Here is a 27,382-nt window from a genome sequence, read left to right on the forward strand (position 1 = left end):
TATCCTCCTAAAAATCTCATCATCTGTACACGGAAAAAACCGTACATATAAAGACACTTTATAATATCTACAAAATCATTGTAAAATATAGAAGCTAAGCTTACCTTAAGTGATATATTTATGTACTACATATAATGCAGTATCAAGTTCTTGATCTATTATTTCAATTTTCAAAACATTTTACAAATATTATATAATATTTTATAGCTTAGTAAGGAAAAATTCATAGGTATAAAAGAATAGCATAATATATTAATATAATAGTAAAAAATTTGTTTCAGTGATGTTTGTAGTTTTAAATTATTAATACATTATGTTATAACTAGAACATTTTAAAAATATTATTGCTTTATCTTCTTATATTAATTATAAGGTCTAAAAATGTTGAGAACTCAGTTCCTGTTGTAAAAAATGTTATTAAAAATATTTTCTGTTTGAAATAAGATCATTTTTGAAGACTTGGAGTATAAAATAAAAAAATAAAAAAGTTAAGTACCTATTTTCTTTGACTCACCTATTTTTTCCAGTGCACTCCTCTCTCATGCAATTAACTGAAACTTTTATGCTCCATTTGGGGAGGGGAGTGATGCAAGAATTATGACTCGGAATCAGGCGAGCAGCGCACACATGGAAAATAATTTATTTTACGATTAGCGGACAACGATATAGCCCCCGTCCCCGCCTCCGCCTTTCCATAGCCCCGCCCCCTTTTCCGCTGGCCAACGATGCGTATAAGTGACTGGGTGTCGTACACCCGCTGGTCGGTGAATAAGTGCTATGTGCCTTATAGCTATATGGCAACTGGACATTGTCCATGGGAATAGCGGCGTCGCTGGCGTCAGCAATTCCATTCGACGCCGTCAACAGCGGAAGTTTTCCCATTCAAAAGCGTTTGGCAATAAACTGTACAGTGAGTTATCGATGTGAGGGAGACGGTTAGAGATAACTCTGCGCTATGATAATGTCATAGTTTTCATTGATAAATGGGTTATTTCACCCCAGTGCATATTAGTTTTACCTACATGGGATCGATTTATTTTCAAAGTTTAATATCCGTAATTTATTTTAGCAATAATACCTAAAAACGAATCAATTGTGGAAACGTTCGGCTATTTAAGTTAATCGGATTAAATCCTAATACCCAATTGAATTTCCATATAGGATAGTTTAAGTTCACTATTTGCTACTTTTTAAAGACGATTAGTTCTTTATTATGAGCATAAACATTTCTCACATTATTTTTCCGACGAAGCTATATAAAAACCATGACATAAGTGGGAAAATATTTGCCAGTTAGGGCGAATGGTAAACATGACGCATATTTCCGCCATGTGCCAAGTTTTCGCCGGTGAAAACGATCCCCAAGTTGGCTCCTAAAGTTTTGCCCCAATTGCCCGTCTTCAGCAAGTAGTTAAGTTAATTTCCAGTGTGCCGGCATTACGGCGCGGGTAAGGTGAAAGTGCGAGTAAAAGTGAAAGTGAAAGTGAGCCAAGGACAGAGGCGCACTCAAATAATAATAATAATCACAATCTTCGAGGGGCATCTTAATGGGAACGCTAAGCGGAAAAGTTTTTATGATTTTTATTAGTTTTGTCTCGCGATGGGATGCCAAACAAATGGCCAGTGCCCCCTCGTAATATATATTGGCATCCGGGGATTGGATCGGATTGGATTGGACTGGATTGAGTGGGGGTCCTGGCGTTTTTTCCCGGTTGAGATTTATCAATGCCACACGCGATGGACAAGTTGCTGGATTTCTGGCTGCATGTCGATATGGATATATGGATGGATGGAAATGGTCAGCTGTCGAAAGTGGGGGAGGGTGCCGAGTTCGAGTCCCGGTCCACCCTCGAGGCGTTGCTAATCTAATTTGCCGTTATTGGCGGGCCAGATTAGCACTCACGCACTCAAGGCGGGCACACATGTGTGTGTAATGCGTATCGCGTGTGCGGTGATTCCATTCCAAATTGCCTATAATTTGGCGAAAAATGCACTGAGAAAAATTTGTTTAATTTTAAAATTTTTATTGTTATTTTACTTTTCTTTGATAAATCCAGTAACTATTTTAAAAGGTGAAAATTGAGGTGACATTCAATTCCGAATATAAAAGTTTTTTGCTGCTTAATACTATTTATTTTATTTTCTGAATAGACAGTTGGGAATTATAAGCCAATTTTATATTCGTACTGCATAACATTAAGATTTAATTATCAAAGGAAGCTATGATGTGTTATTTTACATTTAAATCGAATGATCTTATAAGAAAGCTCTTTCTAAAAAAATGGTTGGGAATTATAAGCCAGTGTTCAGTAATATACAATTAGGAAAACCTCTTTAAAGCAATATTTTAAGATATATTGCAAGAAAACATACATATATATATAAATAAATATATTTTAAGTTTATAATATCTTTTCAATATGAAATTGATTGTTTTAATAATTGTTTTTTTTTTCCCAGTGTGACTGAAACAATGGAAGGCAGAAGGACATATTACCATCTCTGGGCTGAGGACTCGGAACTCGGAGGACTGAGGACTCAGGACTCAGCCACAGCCTGGCACACACTCACACACATTAGGCGAAGCTGTGCAAGTGCAAAACATAATGAAAATGATGTCAGTTTGATAAGATTTCGCCGTGGGGCGTGTGGTCTTGGGTGGTTCGGTGGTTGGGCGGTGCGATTTTCGTGTATCGCTGCCATTGCCATTGTTGTTGTGCGAGTGCTCGCATGTTATGAGAAAAGTTTCGACGCTTAAAGATGTTTCGATGGGAAACTTCGGCACCGCATGCTTTCAGCAAACCCAACCAAAATGTGCTGTTTGCATGCACATCGAATGTATCACATTTGTTTTTTGGGGGAAACAAATGCCATTGAAATAGTTTGTATGCCAGTTGGTAATAAGAAAATTGGACAATAAACAAATTTCGCCATTCGTGTGAAACAGTTTATCAGAGTTTCTCCTAAAGTGCATATTAGAAGTAATCAGGAAATCAGAAATAATATAGAGGGTTACAATCTCGCCCCTATATCAACCCACACACCTAGAGTGCTTGATCAAAATGCTGGAATTGCAATAAAAACAGACAGCTTGGTAAGTGCATTCAAGCTAAGCTGCATAAATTACTCGACTCAACTCGACTCGACTGTTTTTGCTTAGCCAACGGCAACTATCTATGCCCAGCTATGGCAGTTTATTTTGGTAATATCTGTCTGGGCAGGCCAACACCCCGAAAACACAGTGGCTAATAGCTTTGCCGGGATGCCCACACCTCCGATCCTTGGACCAAGTCCTGCAGCAAACACTCAAAACACGTCCAATCAGCCGGACCCTTAGTTGCTGCTGCTGCTGCTGTTGCTGCTGCTGCTGCACCATGTTGCATGTTGCTGCTGTGCAATTTCGGCATTGTTGTTGCTGTCAGGAGGACACATTGTCGGGATGGCAGCTCAGCTGACAACGCCTATCAAATTAAGCAAAACAAAATTGCATTAGGGCGCCAAAGTTGCAAGCAGTGCACAAAAGCAAAGCAAAGCATCCAACCATCCATATCGCCCATCGATTCCGAAAAGGGGGCGTGGCATGTCAGCGCCACCAAAATTATTCATTGCACAGTGCGGTCCAGACAATTTATGCTAATCAACATCAATCGATTTGCATGTCCTGCCCATCCAGGCCGTCCCATTTTGTCCCCCTTCTGTGCTGGTTAAACGACTAGCCCTAGCCTAACCCCCGCCTAACCCCTACTCTAACCCCCACTCCAGGCCCTCCGCCCATCGTCCTGTTTATTGGGCGGTTCCGATGCCTGCGGTTCCTCGACATATCGCCCATCGGCAGCCAAAGTGGACAATCACTGCATGTGGCTGATTGCATACTGGGTCTAACAATGGGCGTGGTCGGCCTACACAGTTGCCACATGTGTATATATATAGCCGGTGGATGGGTGAAATGGGGCGATTAGGATGGTGATGGGGTTTAGTAGATGATGTTGCCTGCGACAGCAATAATTTCATAATGTTTATAAAAAGGGAATAAACAGAGTGCCAGACGGGGAGAGAGTGGGCGAAAGTGGCCAACAGATGAGCTCCAAAGGGGAGAAAGTGTGAGTGCGAAAAACCGGCGGTTAGATTCGATTCGATTCACTTCACTCGGTTAATTCTATTGTCTAGTTTTTGTTAAAGCTTAAAATTCTATAGCCGTTTTTATAAGAGAGTTATTGAGTTCAAATCAAGCAACAGTTATTTAAGGCTTGGGTTTGCCATGAAAAGTTTAGAAACTCGCTTTTTATATAAAATTTATACTATAACTGAGGTGATTTTATCAAAAAAATTTGTTAGAAATATTTTTTATTATAAATTTTAATTGTTAATTTATTTACAAAAATTGAAAACAACTTTAACAAACCACATTTTTTTTGAGATACTTGTAGATTTGCCTTATAGTTCTTATATTTTTATACCAATTATGAAGGCTTGAAACTTTTAACCTGTTAAGTATTTATATAATGTTATTAAGCCTAAGCCTAAAATATTTCTTATTATTTTTTACTTTATTATGGTTTTGTATACAATTCCTACTGAATTCTTAGTACATAAATTGTTTAAGAAATTTACAAGATTAAATAAAAATAACTTGATCCATAGGCTCATAGCTGCTTAAACTACCTCCCACCTATGTACTTGCACTCTCCTCACAGAGACCCTTCATATTCATGGTAACTATAACCAAAGTGTTCGTTCATCTCGCTTATCAAGCGGCCGAATCATTCTGGACTGACCGCGCCCATCCGCCCATTTTAAATGGCATGTTGCGACACTTAACCCAACCGCCCCACCAACAGTAATCAACCCTTTCCCATGCAGTCCAGCCACCCCCATCACCACCACCCACCACCCACCACCCACAATCCGGCAATCCAACAACAGGACCCACCGCGATGTCCGGTCGTCCTTTGTGCCTCGTCCCTCCACTTGGTCCTTCCAACGCAGTTTATAGTGGGCGCTTAGGCACACATGTTGTCATCATTGCCATCGCCATGGCCATCATCATCAACATGGTCGTGGGAAGTGGTGCAGTGGGTGGTGCAGGGTGGTGCAGTGGTTGGTGCAGGGGCGGTGCAGGGGGGTCGTTTTGGTGGTCATAGTTGACCCCCAGTTGAGCATGCTCATGAATTTGGGCTGTATGGCAAATGAAGTCGAGCCCCAGCTGGAACCACGAGAAGCGAGAAAAAAGCGACTGCAAATTTACTCAATTTTACCCCGTCGGCATGTGTGGGTGGATGGTTTTTGGAAAATTTTGCAAATTTTGTTTGCCAAATTGTGTGCATGTGTGTGTGTGTGTGTGTGCGGCTGTGTGGGTGTGTGCGGGCAATTTTGTAATTGTTGAACATTTGTCATGGCTGCAAAAATTGGGCCACAATCAGAGCCATGGAACGAAAGGGAGAGTATGCAATCACAGCACTGATTTTCCATTTTGTTTCTAGCAGCTTTGGCAAAATATCAAATTACATGGCTTCTTTTTTTCACTTAAAAAGGCAGTTTTATAAAGAATAGTGTCAAAGATCTTGCATTATAAAGTTGCAGCACGCGAATTCTTTAGCATCTTGCGGCAGAGTGCTGGGAAACAATTTCGAAAACAGCATTGGCACTCCTTGGGTGGGGCTATCAAGAGATGTGCAATGCTGCAATTAGGTAAATCATGGTATGCTTTGTAATTTGCCACAGGCAAAACGCACTGAGCCACTGACAGGCAAATTGCGTTCATGGCTTCGGTGGGACGGACGGACGGACGGGGCTTCCTGTACGGACAGAAAGTTTCGGCAATGAACTTCCCCGGCTCTACGGCTTAACACATCCGGATGGAGAAGGAGAAGGAGCCCAGGTGTGCTCCGTGCAGAGGGAGAAATTTAATATAATATGTGACTAGCTCAGAAATTTAAGTATTCTAAGTCTGACATCGTGGGCTTTTTAAATATTTTAAAAATACCTTGTGAAAATATTATCCTGAAGATTCTGTCATCTGTCTCTGAGTAACTTTTCTATAGAAGAACTGAAGGGTACATATTTTCTATCCCCAGGCTGCAAAATATTTTATTTTATTGCCAATACTAAATAGATTGGTTCAAAAATCTTAATAAATCAATTTAGGTCTTAACGAGATTTTTTATATTTATTATCTCTAATTTAATTGACCTTAAAGAGTGGAACTAAAGGTTCAATCAATGCTTTTACTCGAAGTCTCCTTAACTAGAATTTTATTTGCACAGCTTATCGATGTGTGTTTGCTGACCGCTGTTGTACACTGTACGTGTGGCGGCAGGCTGCTTAGGGGGAGAGGTAATTTCGATATAAAAAATGCACACAATTGAATGACAGATTTTCTTCCCGTGTGGATTTCCTAGACCTGCGATGCCAGTGTGCATGCATGAGCTTTTACAAAGCCTGTGCGGCGCATTGTCCTTGCTTAATTGTCTGCAAGGACAACGAGGAGCAGAAGGAGCAGGAGTCGGAGTCCGAAGAAGTGGACTTGGAGTTGGAGCCAGGTTGACAACAAGAAGTGCCGTCCTGTGGCTTCCCCAGCACAGCAGTTGCATAATTCTCGCCCTCGTCTCCAGCCACATCCTGTCCTCCTTACCGGAGGACCACCGAAGCCACCTGGGCCACCTGGGCAACCGGAGCCACCTGCGAATAACTCGTGGCCCCCTTAGAAGGAGATACACATGTTCGCATGTCCTGACATCTACCGGCATCTCCTCGAAAATATCCTGGCATCCAGAGCAGTTGCAACTTCATTTGTGCTCGGCCAACTTGGCAAAACTTCCGAGTGTAAATAATTGTCGGGCACTCGGTGTTTTTGCAGAGAGCTCTCGGCCAGAAAGAAAGAAACTCAACCGCAAAAATTTGCTACTGGCTCGGTTGCTCGGCATTTATGGTTATTTATATGCTCTATGGGGACTTTTCCGTGATCCCGCACCCATTCCATTGGAATTGGAGCCATTTGCAGCAGCTCCAATTAGTTGTTGTTGAGGATAAGTGTTATCCTTCGGAATGAGTGGGCATTGTGAGTCCTGGCGACATCCGCCGATTAAGAAGACTACTTGGAGGATGGATGTATCCTTAAGATACATCCTTGCGAAGGTTCCTTTGAATGTATGTTACTTTCATTTCATTTTTGAGGAACATCTTATGATCTCACCATCTAACCTCCTTCTAACCTCCTTCTAATCTCCTTTTAACCTCCTTTAACTACCATTTCAGCTCATTTCACCCACCATCTCATGTGATTTCCGATTGCTGTCGGCTAATCGAGATTGAGAAATAGTTTTCGCATGGCCAAAAGTTTTCCCCCATGGCCATCAATCATTGTGGGCCTTGGAAAAAGGGGGAGGAAGGGGTGAGGTGTATTAATTGCAAGTAAAATCACTTTGAACTTCATTAAAAAGCAACTTAATCAAGTCAAGTCAAGTTGCCTCGAAGTTTTTGCCACCTGAGCTGGAAAACGCCTGAGCACCGGCATTCTGCTGAATTGCCTAAAAATTATTAATTAGCCGCCACCCCAAGTGCCCCCCGTTAGATGCCCCGAAAACCCCCCCCCCCCCCTCAACATTTTCCACCAGTTTTTCCAGCCGGGTGGAAAAATACCGGCTAAGAGCTAAGGAACTGTGCCAGCTCTTAAATATTTCATATTTAATTGCGCGCGTAAGCAGCACATTTATTGCTACAGCCATCCCCTCTTCGCTTTTTTCGCCATCCCCCTTGGGGCACTTACCTGAACCCCCCCGTAACCCACCTACCACCACCCGTTGAAAATTGGCAACATTAATAAAATTAGACCCGTCTTACCAGGCAAATGGTTAGCCCCCTCTTTTTGCCATTTTCCATTTACCATTTTTCACTTGATTTGTGCCCCTCGCCGGATCCTTTGTTTTCATAAATGCCCTTTAAAATCTTATTAGCCACGCGCTGATCAAAGAATGGAAAAGTCTTTAAGCGGAGTGGATGCCGGGGGCAAAAGTCCACCAAACCCGAATCCAAATCCCGCCAGGTGACGCCAGTGTCGCAAACGACACTTTGATGAGGGTTTCGTCCTTGGAGGAGGGAGTCCATTGAATTCGGTTGACTGAAATTCAAGTGGTTCGGGGTTTTTGGTTGCTTACATATTCTTGAGGCGTTATAATGGCCAAACAATTAGTCACCTTCGAGAAGAAAGTGTGCGAGGCGTGCAATGGTCTCATTGAGTGGTAATATTATAAAAAAGTGCAGAAAACTCTCATTAGTCACTTCGTTTTTAAGTCAAACTAACAAAAAAACGCGAATTCTTGAGGAATATGAAAATCATTTTGAAAGTTCGTTTAGTTTGCATTTGATTTATTGGTTAAGTTTAGTTCTCGGGCATCCATCCATTCCATTTCACTATTGGGTCCTTTGATCTGCACGTTCAGGAAACTACGCATCCTTGTTCTTAGAAATCCCTCAGGACCTCAATCTCCTTATCCAGCACACCAATGCCAGAATCCTGAAGGGCACTTTGCTGTCGACACCGAGGAGATGAACTCAAGAATCCTTTGTTCCAGCCTAGTACCCAGAATCATACCCTTAGGATCTAGTAAGAGTATTACCCTGGCTACTAAACCGGAACAAAGGACCCTTGAAATCATCTCCTCACCGTCGACTGTCGCCCTTTAAGCCGTGTGAAATTTTTTCATCCTCATCCGAAGAACAAACACAAATGTTACTCAACCAGAATCTTGGGATTGTTTGGAGGATAGCATGCTGGTCCCCGACGAAAACAGGGATCTGGTATTTAGTCTTATGGTACTGGCATTCATATCTGCCGTCTGCGACATCCTTTCGTGCTTCTTGTCCTTTGAACTATGCTCGGAGTGAACCCATCTATCCGGCATTATTGAATAGATCGGGGCTGTGGATAAAACCAAGATGTTTCAAGATGCGACGCCAATGGGTAAATCAACCTACTTGCACGTGGACAATTTTCACAACTAAATTTATAGGAATACTGGCTTTTCGAATTTTAGAATGACTAGAACCAGCTGAATGTCAAAACGAAGTACTTAAAAGTTTGACGTTTAATCCAGAGGGCTCTTTGAATAACACAAGTCGTTTTAACAAACTCGAAAGTAAATATGTGTAGAGTAAAATTAAAAAAAAAAAAAAAATTAATTATTATGGTCCGGAGTATGCTTTATTTCCTAAAATTTCACTCTGCCTTTCATATCTTTTTTTGGCTTCAGGTTAAAAATTGATTTATTAAAAAAGTTCTTAAAACAATATTTCTTCAGCCGGTTGAACAAGTACATTCATTTTTGCTCTACCAACTTAAATTGGTTGAGCTTATTTTTCTGGGCATATTCTTTGACCCAAAAAAAGACAAATTGCCAGAGCTGCAATGTAATTTCTCCACAGCGACTTGCAGGAAGTTCATTGAACGCACAGCTTGGCCACTTCATTAGGCCCCGATTGCTTCAGTTAGGCCTAATCCAATTTTAATTGGTCACAGTGTGAAAAGCTGACCATGGCTTCCGCATCCACATCCTGAATTCGCACTGGACGCAGCTCTTCACACCTCGACGATAGACCATGGCCATCCTGTCACAGCATGTCAATTTCAATTTGACATTTATTTCATTGTGCGTGTGTTCAGATGGGGGATGGTAACCCAGACGGGTCCAGAACAAACCAAGGGGTAGGTGTGGGCTATATGTGCGTAATAAGCCGCATTCGTTTATTTTAAAACCGCTTCAATTGTTGCACAGTCGATGCGATTGAATACCCATTCGAGGCAGTCCGTCTGTGTGTGCGGTCTGCAATTTGATGTTGCGTATGCTGGCCGCGTACCGCCCCAACCTTTGAGCCACCGAACCACCCACACATCGACCAGCTGCACTGGAAAAAAATACAAACAATTTTCAGATTTTCATAGTAAAAATTATCTTAAAAGCAGGGACTGTAAAGATTATATATAAGTTGTAAGGTAAAGGCTTCCATAAAATGGATACAATTTTAATATTAAAATTGGAATTGTAAGAACTATTTTATATTATATTATTTTTATTATGGATAGTAACATTTTTTATTAAGGTTTTACAAAAAATATTAAAAAATCGTATTATGATTTGTACCAATTGGTGTTCTGTGATATGTTTTATCCTATAAAAGGTATGAGTTCACAGACCACAAATATTTTTTAATTTTTGTTTAAAAGATGATGCATATAATTTTTATTTCAAAGATTTATTATAAAGATTTAAGTTAAAAAATGGAAAAACTTAGTTTTTTCTATATTTATAATACTAGATATCTAGCATAGCGAAGATAAATTAAAATTAATATAATATTTTTAGATTATTTATTTAAAAACCTAAATAATAAATTTTAAAAAATGTTATGTTTGTTAATAATGCGTGACATCTTTTATATTCATTAATTTACAGTACCTGTATATCTAAAAATATCAAGATTACCCAACTGAAATTGATATGTTTTTTTCTCAGTGTGCCAACGGGCAACATTTTGTGGTTTTCATTGCCGTTTTCGTTCTGGCAGAAATCCTTTTCCGCTGGACACGGAAGTGGGTCCTGCGGGCCAAGGTGTGTGTCTTTGGGTGGCGAGGGGGATTGCGGATTGTGGATTGGGGTTGGGGTTGGGATTGCGTAGGGTGGTTCGGGGAGGGGTGGTTGCACGCACGACTACATTGTCAAAGTTTTGTGTGTCATTATTGTGGCTGTTGGCGGTTGCTCTGTGCCTCCGTTGCCCGCTTTTCCCCGGCTTTTCCCCGCACTTTTCTCGCCATTTCCCCGGCTGCTGTCCTTGGTGGTCCCCGCCGTGTTTGTTGTTGCGGGTTATTAAAAACTTTTACCGCTCGCAAAAATACCCGCCCACAGAGACAACCGCCCACGACCACGCCCACTTCCACCCATCCGACCGCTGCAGTTGGTCGTTTTCATTTTCATTGTGAATGTTAATTACTCCAGCGGCGGTGACAACTGCCAAAGCCAGGATCTGTTTTGGTCCAGGTCCAGGTCCTGAAACTGAAACTGCTGTCCGGTACTCTCACACTTTATTGGCACTGCCAGAAAAATAGTTCAATAGTCTCTTAAGCTATAAAGTTATAGAGCTATAAAGCTGACACTAAGGTACTAAGTTGACTTTGTAATAATAAACGAGATTTAGGCTACAACATTGTCTTTAAGCTTTTAATCTTGATCTTATCACTTGGACAACCTGGAAAACATCTACAGCGTTTAAAGATCCTTTAAAAATCTTAGTTTTCAATAGATTTAATTTATATATATGATAATATAAAGTCGAATGGTATGTGGTCATAAATAAGTTTAACATATGATTAAAAAATATAAACTTCTTTTAGTTAATTGCTTTATTTAAAAACTATTTGATTTTTAAATTTTTATTACATTTTTTTTGCCAGTGATTTTGGTCAACCTACCCTTTTAATTAAAAGGTATTGTTTTTTTGCAGTGTGCTACTCTTGTCCCATTTTTTCACTCCGTCTTGTTCCCCTTTCTCCGGCTTATAATCAAACTTATTTACTTTATGTGACTTTTATGAGAATTAAGCTGCATGCGGTCGCCTTTGCCGTGGTGGTGGTTGTTTTCGTTTATTCCGATCATGACGATGCTAATGACACCGTGGATGAGTTGTGGACCAGTTGGGTACCATGGGGACAGTCCACTAATTAGATATATGGTTCCAAAGTGCCCGCTCAGGATGAGTGCCATTCGGAGCGCTGAATTTTGTGGCTTTCTCTTGGAAATGAACCCCGAAAACACTCACTTTTTATGTTCCTACATAAGTATATAAAAATCCTTATCAACCCATATTTAGTTTCATTTATTATTATAAGCTTTTCGTATAGTTTACTTGTTTCACTGTGCAAGGGAAATATATTGGAATTGATATAGAAGTATAAACGATAATAAATGTCCCAATATGATGAAAAATCATGTCTGTGACTTTCAAGGTAAAGACCTTACCTGAAAAGAAAACCATCACGTAGGCAGCTGGGGTGCTAACGATTTTTGTCCTGGGGCGGATATTATTGGGAGGGAAAACCCCAAACATTTTGATATGTTGTGTCGCGCTGTCAAGAAAATTAGCGTTTGGGGGCATCAAAACTGAAGCCACGTGTTGCCTTTGTCTCGTTTGTGATGGAGGGTTTATGATACACAGAAAAAAACGTACACCCAAATTATGATTTTGATACTCTCTTAAAGTAAAATGTTTTGATAACGTAAGGCCTTTAAAGAAAGCTGTTATTTGTAGTATACCGTTTCTTAAATATAGTTTAGAAAATGGATTATATATAAAAGTATTAATTACTATACGATTTGTCCAAAGCTTTATTGTAATTTATATTATATTTTATAATGTTGGTATATATCTTATTAATTTTTAAAAATTGGAATATATCTTATTAATTTACTAAAAATTGGAATTAATCTTTAGGTTAAAGAAATATTTTTTAGACTGTTTAGATTAGTTTTCCTCTTAAGTCATCTTCCCCATTCGCAGGAAGAATACAATATGAACTTTAAGTTGGGGAGCACTGTCTTCAACCGCTTTGATGTGCCTTGTGTTGTATGCTAACCCTAGCGGCTCCGACATCTTCTTCCGGTCATAGACGCAGACGTTCTCCGGATTCCGGGACTTTGAACTCCGTTCTCCTTTCTCCGTTCTCTGTTTTCCATTCTCCGGATCCGGCGACTCATTGTCTTTCGGCGGGCTCACGTGCTCACGTACGAAATAATTATAGCGCAAGTACGTGTCCCGCATTTGCGAGCACATGGCTTTCCCTTTGCTTTTGGCCCAGACGGCCCATCAGTTCTGCACGCCCCCATCTGCCGACGGAATTTGGAAGGGCTGGGGAAAACCCATTTCATTGGCATATTTATTTTTTTTCTCGGTGTTGGCCAAACCATTTTTAGGCATTTTCCGACAGTTTGGCGGGGTCCCCATCGGTTTTTTTTTTATATTGTTCCCTTCGACTACAAAAAGTTGGCCCAAAAGTTTGTGTCGTTCCCTTTTTTTTCGGTAGTATTTACCCCATTCTTTTTTTGGGGGCCTTCGTTAACAATTCCCTAGGCTTTCGATGCGAGTTTTTATTCCTGAGAAGAGTCCCTGAAAAGTTGGCATCATGTGGCCGTTGCTCTGATTGTTTTCAGACTTCCATTGAAACTGTTGTCATTATTATTTTTTAAAGATATTACAGGGCTTTTGTGGCAGGTCGAGTGGTATACAATACTTTTGGAATCAGGTAGTCGATGGTTAACGGGGATCCCTTTGGCGTCGACCGACAATGAGAAGAAGTTTCTTTAACAAATATACGTTAAATATATAAAACTTATCCCTTACGTTGGTTCACCTCTTAGCTTTAAGGTAATTATCTGCCTTATCCTGGCTCATCGGGGAGATTAGCAAGGAAGTTGTCACGGGATCTCGGCAGCCGGCGAAACTCCAGCAGGACATTTCGGAGGGGGTTATCTCGAAGGGGGCATTACATCACAGCTGTTGCATTCGGGGCCTAAACTGTGCGTCTACTCAACCACAAAACACACACGTTCCACACTGTGAAATCCTGCGATGGGGAGGTTGGCCAAGACATGGAGGTGCCATAAAGGGGATAGTGAAAGGGCGCCCCGAAAACTCGCAAAAGTTTGCTCCAAAGTCCAACATATGTGGCCTGTTCATGCATGCCCCCAAAACTCCAGATTTTCTCCACGTCCCCCCATTCCAAATTCCTTGCCCTGCAGTCACCGAGTTAGTAATACACTTGAAATAATATATATTAAAATATTAGAAACAAGAATTATTATAATAACAATATAAATACCTTAGTGAATATCAAGAGAAGCTATATATCTTTACCATATATATTTGAGACCATGTTTTATATATTACTTTGCAGTTTTAAAGTTAAGATCATATAAGGTAAATCTAAAGGACATTGATAATTATCATAGCTTTTATTCCTTATAGCACTTGAGATCGATAAGATATTGTCCAAACAATGCTCTTTAATAATATTATCCTTGTTGTTTTAGTGCTGTGAATTTCTTTGAGTGCACTCACCCATACGAGCATGTGCCAGTGTGTAATTATAACAAGTTTTCTAGGCAATTTTTCTGTTTTCCTTTTCGTTTTTCGCCCCAGAATTCCGCTCGTTTCCCTGTTCTTTTTTTTAGATACTGCTTCTTCAGTGGGGTATCTGAAGAGCAAGAAATAAGTTTTTGATAAGAAAGTTATGATGAGTTTTCTTCACTCACACACGCAACGTGGAAAGATGGTAGCACATGTACACACAGCTGTTGATTTTGGCCAAATTAGTGCAAACACGTCTTGTTTTGAGTTGTGGCCCATGTGGAACATGTGCAACTAATTTGCAGTTATCAAGAGTTCTGCCTTCCACGGCATGGAATGGATGAGCTCCTGGTCAGATGGACATGTGTACACACATATCTATCTGTTGAGTCATTGATTTTGGCCCAACCCTGAAACTAATTTACATTTCCGGTGGTGGAGGCGGAGATGGTGGCCACAACAACGAAGGCTGAACGGATTGGTTGAATGGGTTCGGGGGGGAATGGGCCTGCAATCCGAAAACCCCGCCGGCCTGTCTGCCGACTGTCAAAAGTTTATTTATTTGACACCGAAAAAGTTGACACAGACACCAGGCCGGGGGCGTGACTTTGTGCCTGAATCGGATTTATATGCCTGGCCAAAATTGGATTACAATTGAGTTGTAATTATGCGACAACAAAACTGTGCGTTCGAAGGGCTCCGGATCCCTTGGACTCCCTTTTTGGTCCCTTGAACTCCATCGCATCGCATCGCCTCTGTTTTCTGTTTTCCATGTTGTCGGCAATTTGAGTCAAGTCCTGGCGACGTCTTTTGAAATTTCGCATTTTGCATTAATTAAAACTGATTTAATTAAAGCTTGTCGTGTTGCTTTTAAGTATTCCAAGGACCTGGACGAGTCACAGGTCCTGGAGCTGAAACATCCTCACTACATCCCTCATGAAAATGATTGAAGCGAGAGACCAAAGTGTTTTCGGCTTGTCTCCGTGCCCCACCCCCGCCAAAGATTCTTTGTCGGCTTTCAAGAGGTGAAAGTTTAATTAAATATGCATCGGGCGTACACAAGTATGTGCATTTAAAGACCAGATTCGCATAGGTATTTGATTGGGAGTTCCACAATCTGATTATATCGGGTTTTGTTGACAAAGCTCATGCGAATTACCAAAACTTAGACATTTTATAGATATTTTCCTCAGAGAAAATAAAATTAAAAACATATTTTATAAACAAAATTTAATACAAAACAAGAAAGGAAGTTAGCTTCGGCAAGCCGAAGCTTATATACCCTTGCAGCTATAATTATTAAATTTAAAAACACAAAAAATGATATTCCCAATAGTATAAGATAATATGTCAAAAAACACCGAAGCTATAATTTGTTTCATATTATTTTCTTACCAATTTTCCGATCGTTCCTATGGCAGCTATATGATATAGTCGTCCGATTTTGATAAAATTAAATTCGAAACTCAGAACTAATTAAAAAATGTTATTTCCAAGCGTAGGAGGTTATATGTTAAAAAACACCGAAGCTATAATTTGTTTCATATTATTTTCCTACCAATTTTGCGATCGTTCCTATGGCAGCTATATGACATAGTCGTCCGATTTTGATAAAATTTAATTCGAAATTCAGAACTAATTAAAAAATGTTATTTCCAAGCGTTGGAGGTTATATGTTGAAAAACACCGAAGCTAAAATTTTTTTCATATTATTTTTCCACAAATTTTCCGATCGTTCCTATGGCAGCTATATGATATAGTCGTCCGATTTCGATAAAATTTAATTCAAAATTCAAAATTATTTAAAAATTGTTATTTCCAAGCTTAGGAGTTTATATGCTAAAAAACACCAAAGATATAATTTTTTTTCATTTTTTTGTCCGATTATTCCTATGGGAGCTATAAGATATAGTTGTCCGATCCAGCTGGTTCCGACTTATATACTACCTGCAAAAGATATAAGACTTTTGGGAAAGTTTCAGCCCGATAGCTTTAAAACTGAGAGACTAGTTTGCGTAGAAACGGACGGACAGACGGACAGACGGACAGACGGACAGACGGACATGGCTAGATCGACTCGTCTAGTCATGCTGATCAAGAATATATATACTTTATGGGGTCGGAAACGTCTCCTTCACTGCGTTGCAAACTTCTGACTGAAATCAATATACCCTCTGCAAGGGTATAAAAATGTTCAATTATAATGTTAAAATTATAAGATCAAAACCAAGAAAACATCACAGAATATATAATGTTTTATATAAAATTCAAAGCTAAACTTTTGTTAATTTCCTTAAAAACAAGTTTATAATTGTTGTCAAATATTATTTTAATCAAGAGCTCAGTGCCCTTTGGAATTTCTAGCTATCAGGCATGCTTTGTGGCCAGCCTGTCAGCAATAGTTCAGTCATTCGAAAATCCCCACTCGCTGCAGTCCCTTTCGATCGAAATTCCGGTTAACAAGAACAGGTAAAAAAAATATCAGAAGCCCCCAAAAATCTAGCAAATCAAAAGAACAGACAAAAAGGCCAAATCTCAAGAACCCCCAAAAGGAAATAGGTAATATAACGGTTTGATTATGAACCCGTTTCGACCACGTCACAATGCGAATCACCATCATCATCGCGCCCGCTTGAATCTGGACCGTTTGCCCGGCGATGTGGATCGCCATGTGGAGAGATCGGCGGATAGGTCCGTGGATAGGCGACTACGGCTCACCCAAATGCCGGCGATTCGATTGCGTCTCGACCGTCGGCCGGACCTGGAGCGTTTCATGATGAACATGCGTATTCTTCTGCAGCGCCAGAGGGCCAACTTCAATCTGGGAGCCGGCGATGGTGTCTACGTGTGGAATTGGCGCGAGCCCCCGATGGCCACCGGTCTGATGGGCGAGGGCGATGGCGAGGGCTATGGCGATCTGATTGCCGAGCCGGAGGCACCACTACCACCACCACCACCACCACCGCGTGCCTTGCCGCCCAACGCCTAGGATCCGGAAACTGGATCTACATATGCCCATCCTATCCACCCCTATCACCACTGTATCCTGTCTCTCAATCTCTCCTGTGTGTGGTGTCCTTTTTTTCGTTTCCGAGCGTTGTTCCCCAACAAGATGAAGAGAGAAAAGAACGACATCAGCTGAAAACCCCAAACCCCCAATCAATCCACTTCCACGTCCACAACCAGGAACGGAACCCTGTTCAGACGCATGTTGTGCTATTATTATATACCCGTTGGGTGCTGGGTTCCTGCTGGATTCGCCCCAAGAATTCGCGGGGCTCGAGGGGACCGGAGGACACGCCGAGGCGCACGCATATAATAATTTCCTGTTCAATGAGCAATTACCGTAATAAAGATACAACTCGGCTACTCTACATTATATATATATATATTTGGAACCCGAACCCTGATGACAATGGTGGCCATTGGAGGGGTGGTAGATTGTGATGACAACGATGATGATGATGACTGGTCTGTTCCGTTCTGTTCCGATGCGATGGATAAAGCCCAGGCTCAAGTCCGATTCCTGTCTGTCACATTTCCACGAGGTTAATGGGGGCGTGACGAACATACGGAAGTGGCGCTGGGAAAGTTGATTGAACTGCACTAGTTTACTACCCCAAAACGGCTAGCATGCAATTCCCTCGTTAGATCCAAGTTGAATGCGCTCTTGGCTTTCACATAAAATTACAAAAAAAAGATTCGAAACTGTAGATGTATCCCATGAAATCTCACAATAAGTCAACACAAATAACAAACGAATTTCAAATAAATTCAACAGTTGGTATTTTTGCTGTGCTCCTTGATTTGGCTAAACTTCGATTGAAAAACCGCAGATAAAATGAGTATTTTTGCCTAAAGTCTCAATTTCACTTTTTCGCATTAAAAAATCAATATTTTGGATGCCATAACAGAAATAAAGGTCAGATCGAAGAATGCCATACCTCGTTGAGCTCGTTGTTCAATTTCCAATCCATTGGCATTCAAACCTGAAAATGTTCAATTTTTGACTTTTTCGCAAAAAAACATGATGTAACTAAAAACTGTCGGTCTTTTTACTGTGCGCCTTGATTTGACTAAACCACGATCGAAAAGCCGCAAAAAAAAAGTGTATTTTTGACCAAAACCAAAAACCCATTTTTATACCTAAAAATACACTACGAAATAGTATTTTTGATCGAAACTAAACTTCGGGTTTCCGAAGTAAACTTCCGTAATTGTATTATATATTTATACGCTAATCCGTTTCTGCTGCCGGTTAATCTTCTTGTTTTGTAAATATCTTTTAGGTAATAGATAAGATATTGTTTGCTTCAAATTTACACATATTAACACGGCTGAAATTGAATAGTGTTTCCTATCCAGTCCTCACAACCCTGAAAAATGGTAGATATTATTGTTTGAGTAAAGCTTTACAAAGCGGACTCTCATATTGTTGGCGCTGGCTTCCATGCAGACGGCACCAAAGACGAGTTCCCTTGTTTAGTAGATCATTCGCCTTCAAATTGTTGTTCTTCCTCTGAAACTTGCGCATGAAATGCATATAGGCTACGGCGGAGCCCAGACGACTTGGGTCGAGGGTCTTCAGCACAAGGCTGGGTCTCTTCTTGATGGACTTGGACTTGGATGGCTTCCCTTTCTTCTTGTTCTTGGACTTCCGCTCACGGGCACTGGGAGAGCGAGCTGGGCTGCATTTGACCCGCTCAGATTTACCGGGGTTTTCCCCTTGGGACTGATTCTCAAGCTCCTGAGGAGCACTTTTTGTAACGGTCACAGGATCCTATTAACTCTCGTTTGTTAGTAATTGGTAGATATTATTAAAAATTAAGATATTTCCTACTTACCGTGTTTTTAAAGAGTTCTTTTTCTTTAAGGGTCAACTGATTCCACTGTCTGGCTCCGAAACGTACCATGTCCTTTGGGGAAAGCCCGCAGAACATCTTCTTATATTCAGTTAAGAAGTTCAGGTACCCATTGTTTGTAACGCGCGCTATCTTTTGGAACTTGTATACCGGGGCTTGAAGAGCATTTCTACGTTTTGTTCCGTCCATAGTTTATTTTTGTACGAATCTAAAATTTTGTTCTTACTCGATACTGTCGACGCTGAATAATGAATGCGAGTACTGATTCTGATTGAGAAGTCGTTCTCCCAGCTGCCTAGGATAGTTTTTTAAATCTTAAAAAAAGCTACTGTGAAATTGTTTACTATTTAATTGTCCGCCCTTAAAACTCCGTGTTTTGGCTGGCATAGTAGTTCGTAGCTTAATTTCCAATCCATTGGCATTCAAACCTGGAAATTTTTGATTTTTGCCATTTTTCGCAAAAATAGAAGATGTAACCCCTTACAAAAAATGATAAAATTGGCCAAAAAATAAATTTTCCTAAAAGTGATGAGGATCGTTAGCATATTTAGCAAGCTGTTCAAAACAGTCCGTCTTTTTGCTGTACTCCTTGATTTGGCCAAACTACGATTAAAAAACCGTAAGGAAAAAGAGTATTTTTGACAAAAATCTGAATCCCATTTTTACACCTTTTTTGAGTGCTATATTAAAAAAAAAAGTCCAAATGAGGAATGCCATACCTCGTTGGAATCGTAGTTTAATTTTCAATCCATTGGTATTCAAACCTGAAAATCTTTAATTTTTGCCATTTTTCGCAAGAATAGATGATGTAACCCCTTACAAAAAATGCGAAAATGGGTCAAAAATTAAATTTGTCTTAAAGTGGTGATGGTTTTACTGTGCGCCTTGATTTGACTAAACCACGATCGAAAAGCCGCAAAAAATAAGTGTATTTTTGACCAAAATCAAAAACCCATTTTTATACCTAAAAATACACTACAAAATAGTATTTTTGATCGAATCTAAACTTCGGGTTTGCGAAGTAAAGTTATTTATTTGTTTTATAATCGATGTGCGCTGCCGGTTAATCTTCTTGTTTTGTAAATACCTTTTTGGTAATAGATAACATATATGTATGTTATTGAAGAGTGAAGTGTAAGATTTACAAGACATTGTTCGCTTCAAATTTACACATATTAACACGGCTGAAATTTAATAGTGTTTCCTATCCAGTCCTCACAACCCTGAAAAAAGGGAAGATATTATTGCTTGTGTAAGGATTTACATTTAGATAACTTTACCAAGGCGGACTCTCATATTGTTGGCGCTGGCTTCCATGCAGACGGCACCAAAGACGAGTTCCCTTGTTTAGTAGATCATTCGCCTTCAAATTCTTGTTCTTCTTCTGAAACTTGCGCATGAAATGAATATAGGCTACGGCGGAGCCCAGACGATGTGGGTCGAGGATCTTCAGCACAGGGCTGGGTCTCTTCTTGATGGACTTGGATGGCTTTCTTTCCTTCTTGTTCCTGGACTCCCTCTCACGGGCACTGGGAGAGCGAACGGGAGTGCATTTCTCCCGCTCAAATTTACCGGTGTTTTCCCCAAGGGACTGACTCTCAAGCTCCTGAGGTGCACTCTTTATAACGGTCATAGTTTCTTTCTAACATACGTTTGTTAGTAATTGGTAGATTTCAGTCACGACTAAGATATTTGCTGTGCTTACCATGTTTTTATAAAAATCCTTATCTTCAAGGGTCAACTGATTCCACTGTCTGGCTCCGAAACGTACCATGTCCTTCGGGGAAACCCCGCAATGCGCCTTTTTATATTCCCTCAAGAAGTTCAGGTAACCATTGTTTGTCACGCGCGCAACTTTTTGAAAATTGTAAACTCGGTTTTGAAGAGCATTTCTACGTTTTGTTCCGTCCATAGTTTATTTTTGTACGAATCTAAAATTTTGTTCTTACTCGATACTGTCGACACTGAGTAATGAATGCGAGTACTGATTTTGATTTAGAAGCCATTCTCCCAGCTACCTAGGATATTTTTTGGGACTTATTTACAATTTTGATGCAATACTAAAGAGTACAGTGGAATAGTTGATTATATTAATTGCAGTCAGAAGAAGAAGACGTTCCCGACGCTACAAAATATATACAAACACCTCGTAACGCGTGACTTATATAATCCCAACGTTTGATCGGATGTCTCGACTTCACTTATCTTGTTTTCATTAAAAAAGTTTTCTTATTTTATTATTTATTTATTGCAAGTTTTCAAAAATTAGTTGAGTTGAAAAATAATTTGCAAAAAATAAAGAATCAAAAAGGCCAAAAAATCCAACCAAATCGAGCATTCCATGCCTTTACTTGTCACTGTTTTGGAACGGGCATTCATAATATTTTCTTGATAAAGAGAACAAGTCTATTGCTAGCAGCAAGACTTTTAATAAATTTTCTAGATATTTTTCCAAGTTTTGCACAACACATTGTAGACGTTGCGTGATAATATTTGGGTATTCGGTAAGTGAAATCTCGCGCGTAATTAAATTGACAAGCCAATTCCACAAGTCCCCGAGGCGTGTTTTTAAATTCCGGATATTAATTGCCGAGATCTTAAGAAAAAATTAATTTCTACAATGATTTTATACATATTTGATTTCTTTCTACGTTGTTTTATATATAGTTTCGATTTAAATGATGGGGGACGACGCGGACCAAAACCACGATGAAGTAATCACTCTGGAAGGTGTCATATGTGTGGATGAGGTGAACATAATTGAGAGCAACAATCCCGCCGATTACAGGCATATGGTCGACGATAACGTGGGTGCTACAACGCGAGTTTGCATCGGAACAGCCACTTTCTGGTGTATTCCTTCACTTCTGCAATTCCATTGCAAATATTTCGAACTCCACATTCGCCGGGTGAGTCTAGCTATGTATATTGAAATCGCGTTTTGTATCATATAAAAACTATCCAATCCAATATGCAATCAACTATCTTTATCGTACAAATATATACCTTACCAGAAAAGTGGGATAAAGTATCAAAAGTGAATAATTTCGAATACATAATTTGTATCAACTAAATACTATCATTCTTGATATTACAAATGTATGAATCGATACAAATGGTTCATTTTGTAAATATCGATCGACTTATCGAACCCTTTTTGCCATCCCTAGAGCTATTGCTTTCGCGAGGGCGCTGACCTTACTGCTGTGGGTTTTCGAGCTGCCTACGATTGGATGAGATTGCAAGAGTCTCTGGGAAACGATATAGGGCCGGGTCAAGTGGTTGCCATGCTGCACACGGCCATGCAACTAGAGATGCGAGCACTGCAGACGGACTGTTATCGATTCCTGTGCGGAGCCCACTTCCGAGAGGAGATCGCCTTCGAGGTTTACCTAAAGGCCCTGAAGTATCCCGAACTCGAAGCGCTCCGCAAGGTGATGCTTCAGAGGATCGGCGTTCATTTCCTGGCCGTGGTGGGGGGAATCCATTTTCGGCAGATGCCCCTAGAGGATGTGATCACCATGATTTCCCAGGACTCTTTGGGGGTCAATTCCGAGGTGGAGGTCTTTTCGGCCCTTATCTGTTGGCTAGCTTATCGTCCGCAGGAAATGACAAAGCTGATGCCACACCTGACTGGGTGCGTTAGATTCACCTTAATACCACTACCCGTTCTACGAAAACTGTGGGACATATCTTCGGTGCCCAGCAGTCCCTCGGATCCCGATGGTACTCTTTTGGGCGCTTTTCACTATGATCTCGATATGCGGTACAGGATCAGCATTTCGATCACTGTAGCGTCGCTGCGACTTCTGCATCCCAATCGTAGCGAATTTCTCAGATCCTTGAGGGATGTTGGAGAGGAGGCTCCAAGGGAGTGGATGTACGACGAAACGTGTTCCTATCACTTGCCATACCCCAAGGGCCCCTATTGCCATGTTATGAATGGCCAAGCAATTTTTTCCTATGTTTCGCAGAGAGCGAACGAGTTTCAACCATGGCCAAGGCGTTCAAGGTCCCCCCTGCCAGCTACCAATGATCTACAGACCATCGAGGAGGTACCAGCTCAATTCGAATGCAGGGAGTCGGAGGAAGAGGACCAGAACGAAAATTTCTTGATCGAGTTGCAAGCTCTGTTCCTTAAATTGGATCTACTTCTGCCCCAAGAAGGGGATCCTCAGCCTTACGAACCGGAAGCTATAACATCCGAGGACGAGGATTATCCCTATCAGACCTATTTGCAGGAAACAGATCGCCAGATCAGAGGGATATTAAAGGAACTTGACCAGAATGTAATGCCCCAGCTCAGTTTATAGATGTATAACCCCTCAAAATTGCTGTTTACCAAGACAGCTAGTAGATGTAATTTTTATTTCGAGTAACAAAGATAATATTAAAATTGTCAAAATGTGTGATTATAGTACCTATCCAAGAATTTTGATTTACCTGGGAAATTGCTTACTATAAAACGGGCTAAAAAATGGATTTAAAAAGATCAAGCGTTTAGTTTTCCTAAAATTGAAATACTTTTATGAACAAAATAAAACGAATTTATTTATTTATTAAGATTTCGAAATTATAAATTCAATTGAAAACAATTATTACGACTGTCATAAGCTGTCATAGAAACGATTAGAATATTTAAAGAATTCTTGAATTTATTAGATTTCAAAGTCGAACTGTTTTTGCTGCCGGTTGATCCACCCGTTTTTTAAGGATCCTCTTTTATTTGGTGGCAACACATTACATGATCAAAAAACAGTTTTCAAAACCCAATTCCTTTTATTTACAAAGTGTTTTCGGTCCAGTTTACACAATCTTTAGAAAATTGAAGCCATTACTTCTCTTATAAACCTTTAAATTTAGATCAAATTGCTTGCGCTGACTTTCAGTCAGAACGCACCAAACACGAGCTGCCTTGTTCAATAGTTCAGGGCCCGACAAATGAGAATTTAGTGATTGAAACTTGCGCATATAATGAATATAGGCCACCGCTGAGCCCAAAGGACTTTTGTGGCGAATCTTTAGCACAGGACTCGGTTTTTTCTTAACCAGGCGCTTGATGGACTTGGATATCTTCCTTTCCTTCTGGTTCCTGGACTCCCTCTTCAGCTCAGATTTTCCGGGGCTTTCCCCATGGGACTGACTCTCAAACTCCTGAGAAGCACTCTTTATAACGGTCATAGTTTCTTTCTAACATACGTTTGTTAGTAATTGGTATATATTATTAAAAATTAAGATATTTCCTACTTACCGATTTTGTAAAGAGGGTCATATAGTTCCATTCTCTTGCTCCGAAACGTATCCCGTTCTGTGGGGAAATCCCGTAGGATCGCTTTTTTAATTCTGTCGATAAGTTTAGGGAGCCAGTTGTTTTACGAAGTGTCTTTCCGTCCATAGTTTAAATGTGTGTAAAAATAAAATTTGGTTTCCAGTACACGACAATGTCTACACTTGAATACTAATGAGAATACTGATTCTGATTGAGAAGCTGTTCTCCCAGCTATCTAGGATATTTTTTTTTAATCTTAAAAAAGGCTACTGTGAAATTGTTTACTATTCAATTGTCCGCCCTTAAAACTCCATGTTTTGGCTGGCATAGCAGTTCGTAGTTTAATTTCCAATCCATTCACCTTCAAACCAGGACAGGAAAAAAAGGCGATGTAACCCCTTACAAAAAATGCGAAAAGTGGTCAAAAATTGGTAAATTACGATTAAAAAACCGCAAGGAAAAAGAGTATTTTTGACTAAAGCCTGAATCCCATTTTTACGCCTTAAAAAATTAGTTTTTTTTGGTGCTATATTAGAAAAAAGGTCCAAATGAGGAATGCCATACCTCGTTGGAATCGTAGTTTAATTTCCAATCCATTGGCATTCAAGCCTGAAAATTTTTAATTTTTGCCACTTTTTGCAAAAAAAAGATGATGACAAAAATGCGAAAATGGGTTTAAAATTAAATTTTTCTTAAATTGATGGGGATCGTTAGCATACGTAGCAAGCTGCTCAAAACAGTTCCTTTTGCTGTGCGCATTGAATTGGCTAAGTTACGATTGAAAAACCGCAGAAAAATTGAGTATGTTTGACTGAAATCTCAATTCCACTTTTTCGCATCAAAAAGCAGTCTTTTGGATGTCATAATAGAAGTAAAGGTCAGAATGAAGAGTGTCATACCTCGTTGAGCTCGTAGTTTGATTTCCAATTTAATAGCATTCAAACCTGAACAAATCAAAAAAAAGTAAGTGCGAAAGCAAGTCAGTTAACCTTATATTTATACAGAAATTCATGAGTTCTTAATATGTATATATATGTAGGTATCGTGTTATCTTAACCAGAATCCCCTCCATAAGTAAAGCTAATCTGGCTGCCAATTGCTACAGATTTTGCCCTTTCAGTATCGACATTTGCATAATCAAAGCAAAATTTGAGCTCAGCCATAGGAAGAGTCGGTGTGCAGTGGGTGTTTGACTTTCATTATGGCCATCCAGCAGCTTTAGGACTTCCCAATCACAAGGGCCAACTTGCCAGGACTCGAGTGTATCAATTCGGGAGATGCCTTCATTTATTCCATTTTTTTTCTCTTTTTTGCTCTGCCATTAGCAGGCAACGTCAAGCTGTCAGACAGTCGAAAGAAGCCCTTTTCGATGGGGTTTCGTTTCGGGATGGTCTTTGTTTTGCTCATCGAGAGAACATTTTATTGCTTTATGCGTTTAATGAAGTGTTGCCGGGCACGGAGGCACTCAAAATCTACGACCCTTGGGACCCAGACAGCAACCCTTCGCTTTCACTTTTGGAAACGGGGCTCCAAGACAGCAAGCAGGCAGCATATCAAACATTTCTGACAGTCTATGACATTTGCCGGAGGAGTGACTGTGACTCACTGACTGACTGACTGACTGATTGACTGACTGACTGGCTGATTGACTGATTGATGGACCGTCGACTGCCTTCGCAACCGAGCAACCGAGCAAGAAAGACCGGTGTCACTCACTCACCCACGATGCTCGCATGTAATGCATAAAGAATGAAGCTTAAATAAAAGTTGGGAGATGAGAAATAGGATTAACTTGTCACACAATTGAATTTAATTTTCATACACAACGAGGGCGGGCGAAAAAGCATCTGGAAAACCCGTCCAGACATTGGCCCCTCTCACCCCTCTAGCATCTCTCTTCGCTTTGGGGAATATATAGACATCGACTCGACTCGAAAAATGCTTTTGTGGTAATCCCCTGCTGAAGCCGATTCGGGGTTTTGTAATGAAATTACACGAGCCTCAGATTTGTCAAAGCAATCAATACACCCGGATGTGCAGCCTTCGAATGAATGGACTCCCATTGGATGGGCAGAGATCCTTGATGAGCCTCTGCCATTGAGCCCACGTTGGGAATAGTGGGGCTAAAATAGCTAACAGAAAAAAATGTATTTAGTCTTCAGGGAAATTGAATGGATTCTGTATGATCTGGGCTTGAAACAACTTTTCTGGCTTGGTGGAATATATTATAAATTTAAAACAAACATTCGTAAATGAGATCTATAGGAAAAAAAAATCTGTTATAGAAATACTAAATAACGTGTACATTTATTATAAAAATTTTACTTAAGAAAAAAAAGAATTGAAGAAATAGATTTTTTTTAAACATTTTTAACTACTTTCGTAAGGAGTATTCCTATTTGTGCTAAAAAGTTTGTAATTGCTTTCTTCGCACACTCTTATCTTTTAAAATTAGGTGTATTTTTTTGGCGAAACCGTAAAGCTGTATTACAAAATGTGCTTCTTGCTCGAAGGTGATTTCCCCGACCATCCTCGAACCCAACTCAAAGGCTCCTTTGACAAGTCCCCATTCGCCTTTCATTATGCACATCATCCATCAATTAATTGACTGCACTCCATCGCCATCGCCTGATTGCGTATGCCGCTCACACGCCGCTTGTATCTTTGATTAGCGAAAACAAAAGCGAAAGAGTGACGGGAGTTCATCAACTGTCACACAAATGTGGCAATGGCAGGATGCAAGTGGAGTGGGTGGGGGTTAAAGGACACTGGGTGGGTGGTGGTGGTGGTGCACCCCATTCTATCCATATGCTAGCACTCACCACTCCGATCCTTTTGGTCGGTCCAACTTAATTAAATAGCAACAGATTCGAGGGGGCGGAATCCTTTTGGTCCTAGAAGTTAGCCAACAATCACATCCTCGCTTACCTACACACGGAGAAAAATTCAGGATACAGAAGATATATTTTTGTAAAATTATAAATAAATTTATTTATTAATTGACAGATTATTTAAAATTAAAAACAATATTTTTCATCCTTGAAATATTTTAAATAAATAACTTATCATAAAAAATTGACTAAATATGATTAAATTGTTACATCAATCTTTAATGATTATCATAACAATTATTTAGAGA

The 27,382-nt window shown here is 40.1% G+C and overlaps 5 protein-coding genes across 5 annotated transcripts; 2 read left to right on the forward strand and 3 right to left on the reverse strand.

The window, feature by feature from the left end:
- Nucleotides 1–16,507: 16,507 nt before the first annotated feature.
- Nucleotides 16,508–17,223, forward strand: LOC119557042. Its single transcript, XM_037869587.1, has one exon. It carries the CDS (start codon nt 16,691–16,693, stop codon nt 17,099–17,101), a length of 411 nt encoding a protein of 136 aa, XP_037725515.1. The 5' UTR covers nt 16,508–16,690; the 3' UTR covers nt 17,102–17,223.
- Nucleotides 17,224–18,328: 1,105 nt separating this feature from the next.
- LOC119557379 (protamine-like protein 99C) lies at nt 18,329–19,206 on the reverse strand. The gene is made up of 2 exons (XM_037870123.1): nt 18,957–19,206; nt 18,329–18,892 (listed from the first exon to the last, which is right to left on the reverse strand). The coding sequence occupies exons 1-2, from the start codon at nt 19,161–19,163 to the stop codon at nt 18,506–18,508; spliced, it is 594 nt and encodes a 197-aa protein (XP_037726051.1). The 5' UTR covers nt 19,164–19,206; the 3' UTR covers nt 18,329–18,505.
- An 812-nt stretch (nt 19,207–20,018) lies between these two features.
- Nucleotides 20,019–20,934, reverse strand: LOC119557526 (protamine-like protein 99C). The gene is made up of 3 exons (XM_037870300.1): nt 20,680–20,934; nt 20,255–20,616; nt 20,019–20,197 (listed from the first exon to the last, which is right to left on the reverse strand). The coding sequence occupies exons 1-3, from the start codon at nt 20,884–20,886 to the stop codon at nt 20,179–20,181; spliced, it is 588 nt and encodes a 195-aa protein (XP_037726228.1). The 5' UTR covers nt 20,887–20,934; the 3' UTR covers nt 20,019–20,178.
- Nucleotides 20,935–21,367: 433 nt separating this feature from the next.
- Nucleotides 21,368–23,329, forward strand: LOC119557144. Its single transcript, XM_037869728.1, has 3 exons — nt 21,368–21,478; nt 21,642–21,883; nt 22,145–23,329. The coding sequence occupies exons 2-3, from the start codon at nt 21,653–21,655 to the stop codon at nt 23,285–23,287; spliced, it is 1,374 nt and encodes a 457-aa protein (XP_037725656.1). The 5' UTR covers nt 21,368–21,478; nt 21,642–21,652; the 3' UTR covers nt 23,288–23,329.
- A 404-nt stretch (nt 23,330–23,733) lies between these two features.
- On the reverse strand, nt 23,734–24,430 carry LOC119557551 (protamine-like protein 99C). Its single transcript, XM_037870333.1, has 2 exons — nt 24,226–24,430; nt 23,734–24,164 (listed from the first exon to the last, which is right to left on the reverse strand). The coding sequence occupies exons 1-2, from the start codon at nt 24,367–24,369 to the stop codon at nt 23,781–23,783; spliced, it is 528 nt and encodes a 175-aa protein (XP_037726261.1). The 5' UTR covers nt 24,370–24,430; the 3' UTR covers nt 23,734–23,780.
- Between the last annotated feature and the right edge of the window lie 2,952 nt (nt 24,431–27,382).

Source organism: Drosophila subpulchrella, chromosome X (genome assembly GCF_014743375.2).
Source record: "Drosophila subpulchrella strain 33 F10 #4 breed RU33 chromosome X, RU_Dsub_v1.1 Primary Assembly, whole genome shotgun sequence".
In the NCBI taxonomy this organism is placed as follows: domain Eukaryota; kingdom Metazoa; phylum Arthropoda; class Insecta; order Diptera; family Drosophilidae; genus Drosophila; species Drosophila subpulchrella.